The following is a 17,420-nucleotide window of genomic DNA, read 5'->3' on the forward strand; positions in this document are numbered from 1 at the left end:
CTCATACAGATCTTCTAAAGGCAATAATGTATTACAGAATATTAAAAATGAAACTAAACCTACTTGAGAAATATCAACAGAAGATTCTACTAGTACCTCTCAAATTAATATGTGTTTTTCCCTCTCTCAGGATTTTCTGTGATCTATGATACATAGATACTACTGGAAAGCTCTGCATGCTTCAAAGCTATCAAAACAAACTTCAAAGTGAGGGGCCAATTTAAAAATGTTTTTCCGGTTGTTGTGGAGGTGAGAATTGGGTATTTATGGTGGGAGGAAGAGGAGGAAAGCACTGGGAAGTGGTCATTAGCACGTTAATACTGTTACTGGGTGTGCTCCATAACGTTAGCGAGTCATGTTCATCAGTCACAGTAATTGAAAAAGTGTCAATTACTCAGCCAGAAAATGATAATCCATCCGGAAGTATATTTCATGAATGGGATCTCATACAGAAATTGCTCGGGAGGCTCTTTAGGTACACTATTTGCTTTAAATAATTTCATCACTGTTGCTTGTAATCAGTTATGAAACCACAATTTCATTTTCCTGAAATCTAGGACTGAGTTACATTGCTTTCAAGAGACTGGAATGGTACTATAAATGATTTGTAAGGCCACGTCTTGATAAATTATATTTAACTTAGTTTCAACAACTTTTAAAAATAGTATCCAAATGGATCCCACAAACCTGAAAAAGAATTGACAGCCACAGATTCCACATAAATAGATCTGTGATAACCTACTGTGCATGTGACCATTACACCAATGAATCTGTGATATTTTATACATTTGCCGAGATTACTGGTATTTATTGGTGATATTTCAGAAGGTGAAAATGGAAAAGACTAAATTAAGCAATGTAGTCTGTGCCAATTCAGAAGGAGATATTTTCTAAGACTTTTAAGTCTAAATTTCACATCCAGTGAAATATTGCTATATTGAATAGAATATTACTCTTATCTTCCTCTTAATTCTGCTAACTACATTAAATATATTGGGTGCAATTCTGAAAAAATTTAAACATTTTATTCAATTTTTATAAATTCCTGAGGGTCAAGCAATTGACTATCAGGTAGTGACATCACCTTTATATTTAGTTCCGAAAATGTCCACCATAAACATGACAGTAAAAATATCATTCTTCCTACACTCCATCATCAGATTAACCAAGAAGCTGGATGAGATTCTAGTCTGTCACGAAATATGTTGGGCATTTAGGTCACAATTCAGAACTACTTGTCATGGGAATGGGAAATTAATCCTGGTTTAAAAGGAACTTGTTAAATGAAAAAACTTAACTTCCACCCTCTTTGAGTTTCCTTCCTTAAGTTATATGTGAGCCACCAAGTTTGATAGTTTCCTGAAAAGTATCACTGATATTGGGTATATGAGGGGGATTATTTTTCATATTTTTCTCACATTCTTCATGACTCAGAGACTATCCTAGCTTTTCCAAGTAATAATGAGTAACAATAAATGTGGTTTTGAATCATTAGAAAAATAAGTGTTTTGTATATTATTGAATTGGACCAGGTTTCAGTGAGAACTTAAATGGTTTAAAAATGATTTTCATGATTTTCTTAGACTACTCTTTGTTTTATGTGATCTTGATGGGGATATTTGCACTTGGAGAATTCTTATTTTAGTGTAAGTAATTAGAAAACCCAAAGGCAGTCTCATCATCATTAGGGAAAATTCAGGTGTGCTCCAATATATTTTATAATCATCACCTAAAATTGGTTTATAGTAAGAAGAAATATATATAAAAATGAACAGTTTAATAATTCAGCCATACTTTACTATTTCAATGATGGATATAAATAATCTAAAATAAAATGTGGCACATATTAAGGCATTTTTATACAAGAGAGCTAATCCAATTTTATAGCATAGAAGGCAGCAAATGAAGAAACATAACAGTTACTAAATCAATAATCAATTCATTTAATCACACAGAACACTATTTTGCTTTATATAATGCACATATAATATATTCTCCTTTAGATACTTCATTTTAGTTTTTGTGTATACTGCAGCAAATCATCATCACTATGACATCTCATGAAACTTTGTTCCTTTCTCCCTCCCCCCACTTCTCTTTCTCATAGAACAAATATCATCCCTTGCGCTATAGTTTTTTTGTGAACAAGTAATTCATTTACTGAAGCATGCTGGACAGTAAACACCTTGAGGACAGAAATCCCATCTTATTCTGCTTTTTGATCATCTTGAACATATTGCCCTGTACACAGAATTCATTTAGTGTTTACTCAAGAAATATCTATAGGAGTGGGTTAGATTGAAGATAGGATTTTTGCCCTGCAGAGAAACAGAGACCAGGGAAATCATAAACAAGTAAACTGAGAAATAATACCATCTGGTACATGTTATTACAGAGGTAAGCACTGGGTACCTTGGAAGGAGAAAAGAGGGGTCCTACTCAAGTTCACAAACTCTGGGAAGATTTCCTGGGAAAGGTCATATCTGACCCACGCTTTGAGGAGGGCTACAACTTAGTGAGCCGAAGAACATGATGAAATTCTAGGAGCAAAACAAACAAACAAACAAAAAACACAACAGCTATGTCTATTGGCCAGTTTGCTAATTGAGAAATAAAAGTTCTATCCTTATCTATGCTGACTGGAGATTTTGAGATAAGGATCTGATATGGTGGGTCCATCGGGTAATAAAATCCTCAGTTGGTGAGAGGAGGTCACTGAACACTTCAACACGGGCAAGGGAGGGCCAATAGAGTTTTCGGGTTTGTTTGTTTTTGTTTTTTTTTGAAAAGCAATGACAATTCTTTCTGGATTCCAAGCTATAACTTCTTATTTCTGAAATTGGAATGCAGCTTGCAATCAACATGCATCTTAAAGGTAGTAGCTTGTCAACCCAGCTGTTCTTAAATTTGATGATCAGCTTTACAATGAACAGTATCTTAAAATAGATGGCATCTTCAAAATCAAGAAAATATAGACTATTCAGTTTCCTGAATTATCTTGTTTTCAAAGACAACTCAGTGAATACTGGAAAGAATAACAACATAAGCTTCCTTTTATGAATGCAGGTGTATCTATATCCCCATTCCTATTCCTTGACTTCGATTATATTAAAAACCTGCTCTCAGCCAGGCACTGTATGATATGGGAGAACTGTAAAGTTGAGGAGAAAGCTAAACACAAACACAGAAACACCTGACTATATTTCAAATTGTGAAATAGGAGCATTGACTAGGTATAACTGAATAGGAGCATTGGGAAAAGTGAGTAACTGTCGGGTTTAGAGAGGACTTCCCAGATGGCAAACTTTGAACTGAGTTATAAGGGACCGAAGTTTTTACACATATGAAGGTGGGTAAAGCACACTAGGCAAAAGGGACATTGGGTTAAAACAAACAAACAAACAAACAAATAAAAATATGAAACATTCACATTGTTTTCAAAGATTATAGTTGGGTTTGCCTTAACTTTGGATTGTTAGGAGAGCATCAGGAAATATGGCAGCTTGTGCAGGGTCTCTCATGCAGACATGGATTGTGGACAAGTGAAGAAAGCCTTTGAAGCTCTCCAAAGTGGGAGTGACAAATCAAATCGCTTTCTCTCTCTATATATATATTATTGCTTTTTTACAGAGAGGAAGGGAGAGGGATAGAGAGTTAGAAACATCGATGAGAGAGAAACATCGATCAGCTGCCTCCTGCACACCTCCTACTGGGGATGTGCCCGCAACTAAGGTACATGCCCTTGACCGGAATCGAACCTGGGACCTTTCAGTCACCAGGCTGATGCTCTATCCACTGAGCCAAACCGGTCAGGGCACAAATCACTTTCATATTGATGGGCTCTCACAGGTAAGATCATTTGACTTAAGTGGTTAAAATATATGAGGAATAAAGGAGTGAGACCTGTTTCTCCACAGATCCTTCCAAGGAGAAATTTAAATAGCATCTATTATTTTCTTCCTATCTTCCCATTTTTTCTAACTTTCTTCTCTCCTTCTTCCTTTATCAGATACTTATTGTTTGCCTACTATGTGCTAAGTGCTGGTATTTATGGATCAGGAAAGCAGATAAAGATGGAGAGTTCAAAGGGGGAGGGATATGTGATACTTATAAAAATATAAACATGGACTTTGGCATTAGCTAGATCCCGGTTTGAATTCCAAGTGCTCTACTTGCTGACAATATGAATTTGCCACTTGATTATTTTGTGCCTCAATTTTCTCATCTGTAAACCCAGACAATATTACCCATCTGACAGGGTAACTTGTTAGACTGAAATGAGGTCTTAACCTCAAAAATTACCATATATGGCATTCCTGTATAATGTATTATGCCCTTTACATATATAATCTAATTTAATGCTCAACAAAACACTTCAAGAGGACTATTAATCAATTAAACAAAGGCTAAATGAAGTTAAGTAACTAGCTCACCATTGTAGGGGAAATGAATGGTGCTGTTCTTGATTCTAAAGCCTCTGTTCTTTCTTCTACACACAGAAACTCTCCATTGTGATTGGTATTTAGCATACTCACCAAATAGTAATACTCAATGTGCCAACTGAGTAAAACATTTTCACTGTTTTTCATGTTGTCTTAACATTGAGGCTCACAATCACATTTCAAACATAAATATGAGTTGACAAGGAAATATACAGCATACTTAAGATGTGAATGGCAAGATCTATCGATTGTGGGTCAAATCAGCATGGCTGTGCTCTTCTGAATAAAGTACCAAGCAAACAATATTTACACATATTCTATTATTTGAATAGACTTTCGAGACTCTATTTGATTGCAACTTTTTGCAACTTCAGGGTGTATAGTACTCTATAGTGATTATGGCACCAAATCCATTCATTTTTGCATAGAGATCAAGACACTCAACTACCCTCATTCCATATCCTGTTTAGGCTGTTTCTCCCATTTCCCCTCAAATATGTTCTATTAGTCATCTTTCTATGACTTTGCTTTCACAATACATCCTGGACAGCAAACGTATTACCTTCAACTTAATGGGTATCCTATATAATAAAACCCTAATATGCAAATCAACCAAACAGCCGAAAGAGGGTGGAACGACCAGTCGCTATGATGCGCACTGACCACCAGGGGGCAGATGCTCAATGCAGGAGCTGTCCCCTGGTGGTCAGTGTGCTCCCACAGGGGGAGCGCTGCTGAGCCAGAAGTGAGGCTCATGGCTGGCAAGCACAGCTAAGGAGCAGTGAGCCAAGCGGTAAGGAGCAGCAAGTAGGTGGGCAGTAAAGAGTGAGGGGTCCCAGACTGCAAGAGGGATCCCAGACTGTGAGAGGGATGTCCGACAGCGAGAGGGTGCAGGCTGGGCTGAGGGACCCCCACCCCCACCCCAGTGCACGAATTTCGTGCACTGGGCCTCTAGTACTATAATAATCATGCTGAATTATTATAGTATACCCATGAACCTTGGCTCCTAAGATAGGCCATTCCAAATGAGAACTACTGTTAAGCTGTTCCACAAGACCCTTACAGAGCTGTCCTTTCTCTGCAATGTCCACAGTGTTAGGGCCACACATTTCCACATCGAGCCTCTAATCATTTCATGATAAAACATCACCTTGAAGACTGGCCTTTTAGCTTAGGCTTTTTTTTGTCCCCTGTTGCTATCTAGCACAGCACTGAGCACAAAGCAGACACAGAGTAATTGGTTTCTAAACTTTCTTTTATTTAAAAAATATTAATATCTGAATCGAATACCATGATTCAATTAAAGGAAAAAATTAGTGTCAGTGATTACAATAGTAGTTATTCACCAGAGAATTCACTATTTCTTACACCATACTAAGTATTTTAGAAATTTTATTTGTTCACATACCCTTGAAAGAATCTCTGAAAATAATAAATAAAGATAGCTGACACAGACCCTTAAGAGGCTTGGAAGTGAGAGGTTAGTTCAGAAAAACCTAATTTCCACTGAGATGAGAGTAAGTTTCTAAAAAAATTTTCTACAGTATTTCTAAAAAGCTATATAAAGCAGAAATAGGGAGGGGCGAAGGGGAAGAATACTTCACCAGGACCCAAACAACCATAAAGCAAGATTTACAGCTTGTTACAGAATGGCACAAATTAGCAATTAGATGTTATATGTTGAGACACAGGAGAATATAGGGCTGCTACCTTTTTAGCTTTTTGTTGAAGGAAACAATGAATTCTTCCTAACAACCTTTTTAAAGCTTTTATTCCACACTGAGAGTGATAGAATTTAGCAAGAATAAATGAATACAGCTGGAAGGGAGATAGAAAAGGGACAAGCTATGTGGATGACTTGGGAAATGTTACAGTTAGATCTGAGAAACACTATTCAGCTGCACTTGAATTGCCTAGAATCCTAAATTCGAAGACAAAATTAGCACCCAGTGGTACTTAAATTCTCATGTCAAAAGAATACAACATATATTAAGACTATTACCTAAAATTCTTACGCTATGTGGCCTAGGATCGATAATGGGAGAATATACTAGTAGTGTTTGCAAAAGACTGAATGATTGAGTCTAATCCTTGTTCATCTTTCCCTCATAGATTATAAATATTTAAAGGGTAGGGGTCCTTCATAGAACCACAATCCAGGGGCCTCTACTTGAGGGCCTAGTGATTTAATTTTTGTGCCTTTCTTAATCATTTAATAAAATTGATTGAATGTCTATTAAATGACTTATGAAAATTCAATATGTAAAAGTAAACTTATGTAAAATGAATGTACTGGACCATAATTGGCTGTTGTGGAAGAATTTTTCACTTATCAATTAATCTTCAAAAATAGTTCCACTTGTAAAGTTCAGAAATCACTCTTTGCTAAAGCTATGAGGCTCATTTGTTACTGTCAAATGTGATTGAAAATGAATAACAAATGTGCACATTTTAAGTAATTATGTAAATAAGATATGTTTTAGAAATATTTTCAACAAAAATTGAAATTAAAGCATTTTCTAATCAGATTATCCTACTTAACCAGCATTCAGGTAAGTTGAAGAGTCAAATTTCTCAGCATGTATATCAGCTATGCTTTTAGCAACATGTCCCTTTATATATAACTAGAGGCCCGGTGCATGAAAATTCATGCACTGGAGGGGGATCCCTTAGCCCAGCCTGCCCCCTCTCACAGTCCGGGAGCCCTCAGGGGCAAGAGGTGACCCTGGTGATCAGGGGAAGGCGACACCCCTATTACACCTCTGCTGCTGCCACTGCTGCCAGCGCAAGCCTCAGCTGGCCCTGGTTATCTGAGCCTCGGGTGGTCCTGGGCGGCTGAGGAGCCACCATACGAGGCTTGCCTGTGTCTCAGGTTGGCCCTGGGTGGCTGGGGGAGCTAAGGGGACTGGGGGACTCCAGAGGCAGGCGCATGGAGCACCTGCCACCCTGGCGGGGCTGAGAGGACTCGGCACCACCATCTTGTGGCTGTGGGTGCCGCCATCTTTGAGGGCGGGGCAGTCAATTAGCATATTCCCTCCTTATTGGCTGTGGGCACCGCCATCTTTGAGGGAAGGATGGTCAATTAGCATATTCCCTCCTTATTGGCTGTGGGCACCACCATCTTTGAGGGTGGGGCTGTCAATTAGCATATTCCCTCCTTATTGGCTGTAGGCACCGCCATCTTTGGGATGGTGTGAGGGTCAATTAGCATATTCCTTCTTTATTAGATAGTATATGAAGTCAGTAAAAATGCTTTCTTACAGTATTTCAATTAGACATAATTGACATTCTAAGTCTACATCAATAAGTGGTGAAATATAAAGTAGTTAAATGTATACATTTTAATAAAATATGTGATCTTCTGATTCTACTAGTAGGAAAACACACTTCACTTATTAAACCTATAAATTAATTGCAATCATTAAAATATTTATCTTCACAAAAGGTTTTTTGTACACCAATAACACTCTTCAGAAGTCTTAGATAAGGAAGATTCTACCCATATGTACATTTTATTTTTAATCACTACATCATCACTACTATCTTGTTTCCATAGCTCAACATGTAAAATCAATTTATCTTACATTTTAAATTAAAGATGACTTTTATTTTTAAAATTCGCAATTTTAAATAATTTTGCATTTCAAAAAAAAGGTGAAACTGCACTATAATATTATAAGCAGTGACTCTACTTCTGATAAACTGTCATATCTCAGAAAAACTTCTACAAAGTGCAGTGTGCCTTTTTTTTTTAATCCACCACTTTCTGGATTTTGTTCACCTTTCTGTACTAAAATGCTGTGTAATTGTTACCACTGACCTCTGTCCAGGTTACGTTTTCCCAAGCCAGCTCTCTGAGATACAGTTTAGTGGGCAAGATGTTTGCTAAGGAGTTATCCCTTTGTAGAAAGGAGAAGAAGGAAGCAGCATTGAGCAGAAGAACCAAATTGTGATGCAGGCCCAACAGTTGCCAAAAGCTCTAGAGGTGGAATTGCCTTTCAGAGTGTCCCTATTCAGGGAAAGATGGCCAGACTTTACGCCCTTGCATCAGTCAGTCATTGGATGTGGGCTTCCTGGGCGGGGAGTAGCCTTGGGGAGGGTGCTCCCTGTAGCTAAGGGAGTGCCTCTGATAGCACTCTCAGCAGCTGAAGAGAGACCTGAGTAGCCACTGACATCTTCCCAACCCAGAGACACTGCAGTTCTTAACTCGTCATACACTCTGATGTGTTTGACTACACTGGCCACTCCTTTAAGAACTCTCTTCTCTTGGTTGCTCCCACAGCTCATTCTCCATCTCGCTCTATAACAATTACACTATTTCTCCTTTTCTTTCTTCCCCTTTGCCTGTTTCTCAGTATTATAGACTTGGCTCACAACTCTCTCAGTTTTTAGTTTTTCTCCACACTTTTTACATCTTTCTGGGTGATCTCAACTAACAAACATACATACACCAAGTTTTTGTTTCTAACATTCACTGTGTGCAGGGCATTGCTTGGATAGCCCATAAGTGAACTCAACAGCCTTCTCTCCTTTCCTCAGAACTCATTTCCCACCTCTAGTTTCTTCTCTCCATAAATTTACTCTACCTCCCATCTCACAAGCCAGAAACCCATAGAACTGATCTTATGGGTCTCAGTTCTGTCCTCCCATTTACATTGTTTCTACTATTAACTGACTCTTTGTAACAGCCGTCCAAATTGGTCTCTCTCATTGTGGTCTGGCTGTAGTACACCATCCCCAACTCAAGCCTAATCAGCCCCCCAACACATACCACCAAGTCCACATTCTAAACTATTACCAGAGTGATCTCTCTGTTTTAAAAACAAACAAAATAACAAACACTAGGACACAGGAGACAGTCCAGAGTCCAGTCTTGTCCATTACTCAGGTCACTCTAGGTTTAAAAAACACTTATCCTTGTAGTTCCCGTACTCAACGTCATGGACTTCTTCACCCTTCCATCTTTTGCTACCAGAGTGTCCATTTTTCAAAAGCAAGGACTGTCATATTTGTCTTAGCATTTCCCTTGGCAAAGATCAGGACTTGGCACATACTGGCAACTGGAGCCTACTAAAAGCTTACTGAACTGAACTGCATGTCCAGAATTTAAGGCATCCACCAGGTGGTTGACAAAAGCAAGATATGGTAATGTGTCCTCATTCGTTCTTCTGATTGTAAGAAACAGACATATCATTCAAGCAAAATAAAATAAATATGGATTTATTATGAGAATGTAATGGAACTGGGAAAATAAGCCCCTCTGAAGGTCTGTAATTTATTATTTAGGGTTTTCTGTCTCATAGCCCATGTCCTTATTTCTCAAGTGTCTCTGATTCTTTCTGCAGATCTGCTCTTTCTAGATCTAGTGGAGCATAGACCTCCAAGTTCCCCAATCTACTTAAAGTCTTCTCTCTTTCTCTTTGGTAGATATAGAGGGTGTTCTACAGAGGCTGAAGAAGAAGAACTAAGTTATAAGGTTGCAGGTTGGTAAACGAACTTAAAGAGAAAAGTAAAAAGACTGGTCTGGAGGGATTACAAACTGCATTAGGGGAAGATTGGTGAATGAGAGAGCTGGAAAGGAACATAGGACAAGCTCAGGAGGTCCTTGAATATACTGTAATAAGCTGTACTTGATTTTATAGGAATTCAGAGCCATTGGGTTCTTTCAAGAAACATTATTCCAGCAACAGTAGTCGGGATGGATTGGCTAATTCTAAGTGGGAGAGCTATTACCCATGATATCAGAGAGCTGATTTAAAAAAATGTGCTTGTAGGTAAGGCAGGAGTTGATGCTGGGCAATGTGCAGAAACACAATAGCCAGAAGGTCACTATGTGGATAAAGAAGACGGAAGTATCCCCTTTAATTCAGTGTTTATGTATTTTATTGACAGTGAGACCTTCACTTCTGCTAAGCAATATGGGGAAAGGATAACTTCTGGAGAAAGAAGTTAAGACATTGTGAGTTGGGTTTACGTAGTATATGACAAAATAAATTTCTGAGGGATATGGGGGGTAGTAACTAGAGAAGGATGATGAGATTCAATGAATTTGTTGTAGAATAAAGGAGACTTTAACATATTTTAAAATTATGGGATGCTATCCTTATTGGGTTTTTGTGAGGATTAAATAAGATGATGCTTAGGGGAAAAGTGCTTAGCACAGTGCCCAGAATGACGTAAGTGTTCAGTGCTAGCTGCTTGCTGTCAATATTGTGATTGTTGTTAGTTTCAATGCAGGTTCTGTTTCATTTTATGTTACTGGTTCACAGGAGCAGGCTGTGGGGAGACCTTTGAACCAAACCAGTCAAATGAGTAAATCAACTCTATGGTGCTATAGTCTCTACTTAGAAGAGGACAGTGGCCACATCAGTGACATTGCCAGGAGAGTGAGCGCTGTTCTACTCCTGATTTTCTTGAGGTTAATGGCTATTTCTCTTTCTTTTCTCTGATTTGGCAAGAGAGTAAAAGAAACTTGCATATCACAATATGAAATTTTAATGAAATCTTAACAGTTTTATGTTAACAGTATGAACTTTTAAATACTTGCCCACATTTTTGACATTATTCAACACCAATGACCACCCCATTGAATATTTCCATTATTTAATCAATCAAAAAGTTACATTTGATTTATCTATGAAAAACCCAATTAAAAAAAATCAACAGATTTAGGCATTACCAAACACTCTCACAGAAATGAATCTGTTTTTAGGTCAGAAATGGCTAGCAAGCTACTGTGGCTCTCTTAGCCCAGTTGGCTATTTAATCAGATTAACACAAAACAGGCAATTCTGTTTGAGTCAACAGAAAGGCATTGTTCAAATTACCCATTTATTAATTCTGAAGAGATTAATAAGTAACCTACTTTGGATAAAATAAATCATTGCAGATTACACTTGTGCCTATGGCACACATAAAAGTTAGCAGATGTATAAAGAGGCTTGAAAACTGCCTGGTGTGAAAATGGGTGGATCTACCCAAACCCAAGATTCTTGCATCTGTGTTTATCCTGGAGCCTGATTGGCTCAACTCCAGCTGAAAATAAGTTTCTTGAGGTGACATTCCCTCTCTTTTGCCAACTGAAATTCTTAGCTCCTCTGTAAGAGCAAAAAAGAAGAAAAAAAAAGCAACAAAGTATAAACTTGACCTCATTTCACACCTCAGCACATCATTCTGATTGTTCCACCATACTCCCAAGGGAGCACATTTGCTTTTGTTTACTGCAGTTATAAAGCCGAAATTGTGTTCTACTTGTCCCATATCAGCAGATTGCTAAATCTAGGAAGAAAATTGGGAAAAGTGTAATATCATGATTCTATTATAGAAAAATAAACATGTTACTCGTGGCTATGCATTTAGTATTCACTGCTAATCTTAAATGTGTCACATGCCCTGATAAACTTTCATTCTCGCCTTAGCTTTTTGAGAAATAATAACAAAAGAAACAGAAGGGCAGGTGATCTGAGAACTACAAGTCCATAAGCACATATGATTTGGACAATCAGGTGTTAATGTTTTTGTGCCCTGATTCATTTTAACGTACCAGCTAGGGACACTCAGGCTTCCAGTCTCAAGTCACGTTTGTAAATAGTATCCTCTCTAATGGGGGCAGCTATGTGCCCTTGTGAACACCTGGTTAAGAACATGCTCACTTTCATGTGCGCGCAGAGCTGCTTCTCCTCCAAATAAAAATAGAACCTAGTTTGCAGCACCACACGGGGCTCACTGTATTATATGAGCCTATCCTTGGTTCCCTTTGATATCTTATCTATTCCATTAGCTCAATAAAATAGGACGCAAAGCTGGGGACAAACTGTAGGAGGGCTCCCCTTGGAAAAGACATGCAAGACCTTTAAGCTGGGGTTTTAACTTATCTAATAAAAGCCAGTTCAATGGAAGCTAATACTTCATTTTTCAATCCCTTTATTAAAGATCATAAGTACTGCAACTCAGAAGTAGAGAAAAATAAATATGTGGAGGGGTACAGGTGGAGGCAATAAAGAGTATGGCTTATCTATTTTTACAAGATTTAGGAAGCACTTAAAGCCAAAACTCACAGGCACGCATTTTAAAAACCCACAACAAAGGCTCCTGCAACTTAACAAACACAGTGTGGTCCTTTCTGGATGCAGTAATCCTGCTTGATTTCTTAGTAGAATATAAACAGCTTAACCCAGGCAAATTCGGGGAGGATGCCACCTACCACTTCTCCCGTATTACACTTTTATATCAATTTAGTAATTCAAGGGAAAAAAAAAAAACAGGTTGATTAAACCACTCCCCTGCTCCTCTACTATCCAAAGCAAAACAATGCGAGAACTCAAAACTCCCAACAAACCAAACTGAAGGAAAGTGTTCCACCTAGAGACTGTTTTCATGAGTCAAAGTGGAGAGCTTATCTACCAAGTGAGTATTATTTTAGCCTATCGTTGCAAGTTGGTAGTAAAAAAGAAGCCAAAAGGTACTGCTTCTGGTGTAATTAACAATGTTAATCTTCTCTTCCCTCTCTATGGTGATAAAGGAGTCATTTTTATATTTAATTAATGCAGAGGATCATTTTGGAAACTGGCTAATGAGCCTCTGATCACATTACCATGAAAATGTGCATTAACATTGCAACTGAGGAGGCTGTTTCATGTGCAGCAAATCCACTTTGTAATTAGCCCACTGTGAAATGAATCACGTTAGGGGGAAATCTGAGGGAACCAGGAGGCTGTGGGCACTTGGCGGCTGCTGTGCCCACAGTCCACCAGCATCCCAAACATTGTCTTTCAGCAACAATATGGTCTAAACACAAGAGTAGAGTGTGTCACATCTGGACAAACTGGAAGAATGGAGAAATAAACTTTCTTTGACAAACAAGAAATTTGGACATGAGCATACACCTCCAGAAAAACAACCTGCCTAAATAATATGGTGAATTAATGCAATTCTATAAAAACTATGAAGGTGATGGATATAGTTTTCTTATTTTTATTCTGAAAAGCCCTCAGATATACACTAAAGAGACATCTGAATTTATACAATTTTGCTTAAGACACATACAGATATTCAACAAGCTCTGGAAATTAATTTCTTAGTACTAAACAGGCAAAAATTATAAAAAATATCCAAGAACAAGTGATAAGAAAATTTCTTTATCTTCTTCTTAAGCCAAGAAATATCAGATGTTTCCCCTCTCATTATAATACAAATATACCAGGTCCTCCTCTTAAACCAAAGCAAAAATTCCTAATTAATCAAATAATTCCTCTGGCTAACAAGATTTGGCAAGAAACTTTTCCTGTCTATTCAAAATAACTGAGCTCACAGACGTATTAAATACCAATATTTATGCAGACAATAATCCATTTGATTTTTCAATGTCAACAACTATTCCAAAATGAAAAAGGGGTCTCAAAATATGACCAACACAGATCTCAGTGTTACTTCTTTTACTTGACTGACATGTTGGCAGTAAATACAAAAAAATGTTAAAAAGAATCCCACAGGAAGTCATCTGGAGGGGGAGTGGCGAGGAAGCTGAAAACTGCCACCCAAAACCCAAATAAAAAGCCCACAAGCAGCAAGTCTGCCCTCAATTCCGAAATCTCCTGAAAGAAAACATAAAGCTAGCCACAATTCACTGACCATCTTTCAGACAAACACAAAGCCTGGCTGTTTAGTGGCTGGTCTCAGACCCTGCACTCACCTGGGAAACTTCATACAGCAGTTTGTAGTGTTCCTCTCTTTTCTGAAAAGTGCACAAATTGCAGCCCATTCTAAGAAGCAGAGGGAGAGAGCCAATCTTCTAATTTCCCCAGAACTGAAAGGCAAGTGAACTGAAAGGGAATCACCCTCCAGACTTGACTACTGTTTTTCATCAGTCACTTCAGTCCAGAAACAGACAAACCGCTGTTAGCTGGAAGCACAAGCCGGGCTGGTGCGTGGCAGCGTGCTCTTCTCCGCTTTCCCTAAGTATCTTGCACTCACGGATACACACACGGAGTTTCCAGTCAGTTCATGGCAACACTCCCCCTGTCTCTGCATCAGTGCACATGACTACACAGATTCCAGCTCATGAATATTAATAGTGCCTCATTGATTATTTATGACAGAACATGTTAGCAGGGAGGGGTGTCATAGCTGCTGCTGATGACAGATGAATATTCACTAATTAAGAAGCAAATGTAGTGTGGTTAAACAAAATTCACTTGTGTCAATACCATCTCTGTTTATTAAGGATAGAGGGGTTAGCATAGGGCATTTCAAAAGAAGAACATACACTTCATTTCTCCATTGATATAAGCTTTTGATATGGGGATAAGGAATTTAAAAAAGGAAACATATTTAGTTCACATCTCTGTATTTTGCAACAATTAGAAGAAAATTTTCAGCATTATTAAGTCTAAAGAGAGATGAATAAGAGCAATTATTTAAATTTATAAAATAAACACAGAGGTAAGGGAAAATTTGGGGAATGATATGGGAAATGAACAGGAGATAGGAGATGTCATTCAGTTTTAATTCTAATCCTAAAAAATAACTGAATAGTTTATATGTAATGACCATTATTTCTTAGAGAGAAAATAAGGCATGTTTAATCTAAATAAAGAACATTTAAGCAGGTATGAGATGATATTTGTAGCAATAATATATATTTTAATTAGATAGTAAGAGCACATCTACTGAATAGGAATTTGAAGCACTGTAATGCATGTAGATCTATATTGAAAAATTAGATAAATATAATGCCTTTTCTGAAAAAAGTTTAATTGCATATAGTATTTATGCTAATCTTATTAAAGTCATATATAACATTTCAGAAAGCTGACATTGGCAATATTTAAATTCTAACATAATGCACAATGACTCCATTTATGATTCTATATTTAGTGTTCATAATACACAAAGGTGAACACAGACTTAAAAACTAAGCTTACATATTTAGACAACAGAAGTAATGCATTTAATTTCACACTCACAAATATATACATTGTATTGCAAACTGGCAATTTTTGTCCCTTAAAGATATACTACAAACAGCTAACGCAGATAATGAAAGAAAATTCCTTTTGTTCTTCTACTGACTTATCCACGACCTCTGCTAATTAAGAAGCATATCCTTGTTACCACACATCCTTAAACTGGACAGGATAGCAGGTGGGTTCCAAAGCAAAAATAATTACTTGGAAACTGATGACTCTGGTTAGGAATTACATTGGATATTGTAGATTTTTAATTGCTCAACGCTTATGGATAGCTAGTTTTGGGGGTCCAATTTCCTAAAAGTGCTTTGTCAAATGCCTAGAATTGATAGCAGGAAGTGATTCTAATGAGTACTAATTGTTAACAAATTGGCTTTGCAACTAACAACACCTCAACACCAGCAAGGAGCAAGGAGATGAGCAATCATCTGCTGCTTATCAGACTTTTCCCTTGGGATGTAATAATCCGATTTCCTGGGCCTAATTTCACCTAACGGCCTGGATGGAAGCCAAGCTGAGCGACCTACATGAACGTGGCATCATAATTGGGAGCAATGCATGTGATCAAAGTTCACCAGCACTTCCTGCAAGTTAGAAACCACTTGTAGTCATATTAATTATTTTGACTCCTTTATAGAAAGAATACTTTCAAGAAGATATTTTAAGGGGATCTTTATGAAAATTAATGGTGGTCACAAGCAGAAGCAATCCCTGTAGGGGCAGCTATAAAATATATATGTTTAGTGTCTTAAAAACTTTAATTTTCTCTGAGTCTCTACACTACTTCCCATGAAGTGTTCTTATGCCAGAGTTCACATCCTATATGTAAGCATTGCCTATCCATTTGAAGGATTCTGTATTGCTGGGCTGTGAAGGAATTATTTTCAGGTGTTTAAATTCTGTACATTAAAAAGTCAGATCAAGGAATTAGAATGCAGTAAGGCAAGGATGGTTCACTCATGTACCAGTGAAAGTGTTTGTTTCCTCCACTGATAAAACCTCTTTATGTGACATGGTTTGAAAGCTAAGTAGGAAACAATTATTGAAGTTATCATTGCTTATTGAAACTTTCTTCTCATATTTCATAGTTAGCTTTCATTGAAAAATTAAACAATCACAGCTTTAAAACATATTTTTTTAGTCATCAGAAAGTAAAGAATGAACATTATAGTGAAGTTAGCAATTTCAAATTAAAGTGATTCTATCAGGAATTTCTCTGGCTCTTTTCTTTTTAATATATATATGTGTATATATATACACACACACACACACACACACACATATACATATATATGTATATATATGTTTGTGTGTGTGTGTATATGTGTGTGTGTATATATATATATATATATATATATATATATATATATATAATTGATTTCAGAGACGAAGGGAGAGGGAGAGCAATATAGAAACATCAATGATGAGAGAGAATCATTGATTGGTTGCCTCCTGCACACCCCCTACTGGGGATCAAGCCCACAACCCCAGGCATGTGCCCTTGACCTGATTTGAACTTGGGACCCTTCAGTCTGCAAGCTGATGCTCTATCCACTGAGCCAAACCAGCTAGGGCTCTCTGACTCTTTTCTTTATTCACTTATTCAAACTCCTATTCTTTTTCAGGAAGCAAAGGTGGCTTCTCTAATAATTTACCAAATGCTGCCCTTGGCCCATGTATCATGGAAAGATTCAATCTTCTGCTACTAATAGGTTCATCTCCTAGAATTGAAGGGTGACCCATAATTCCAAAGTTCTCTAAATTTCATTAGTATGTGAAGGTTAGGTTTTTTTTTAAATGACTAAACTGCAAAATCTGGTATCTAACTAATAAAAGAGTAATATGCTAATTGGCTATACCTTCACGACGCCCACCAGCCAATCAGGAGTGAGTATGCAAATTAACCTAACAAAGATGGCGGGTTAATTTGCATACACAGGTGCCAAGCAGCGGGGGGCTGGATGCAGGCATTCCACACCACCCCAGCTGCTCCGGGCCTCGGGGCAGCATG

The 17,420-nt window shown here is 37.6% G+C and overlaps 1 protein-coding gene across 4 annotated transcripts in view; it reads right to left on the minus strand.

Moving 5' to 3' along the window:
- The window catches only part of PDZRN4 (PDZ domain containing ring finger 4), a gene marked incomplete at its 5' end in the record, with an annotated part of 372,119 nt that overhangs the window by 131,416 nt on the left and 223,283 nt on the right, over nucleotides 1–17,420 (minus strand). Inside the window, one exon of one of the 4 annotated variants that reach the window (XM_080662758.1) lies at nucleotides 14,134–14,412. The exons of the other annotated variants lie outside the window; for them this stretch is intronic. Coding sequence (XP_080518884.1) covers nucleotides 14,134–14,202 — 69 coding nt within the window. Of the gene's footprint in view, nucleotides 1–14,133; nucleotides 14,413–17,420 lie in introns of those variants that run through there. 4 annotated transcript variants of the gene reach the window in all.

This window comes from Plecotus auritus (assembly GCF_963455305.1).
Source record: "Plecotus auritus genome assembly, chromosome: 3".
Classification (NCBI taxonomy): Eukaryota; Metazoa; Chordata; class Mammalia; order Chiroptera; family Vespertilionidae; genus Plecotus; species Plecotus auritus.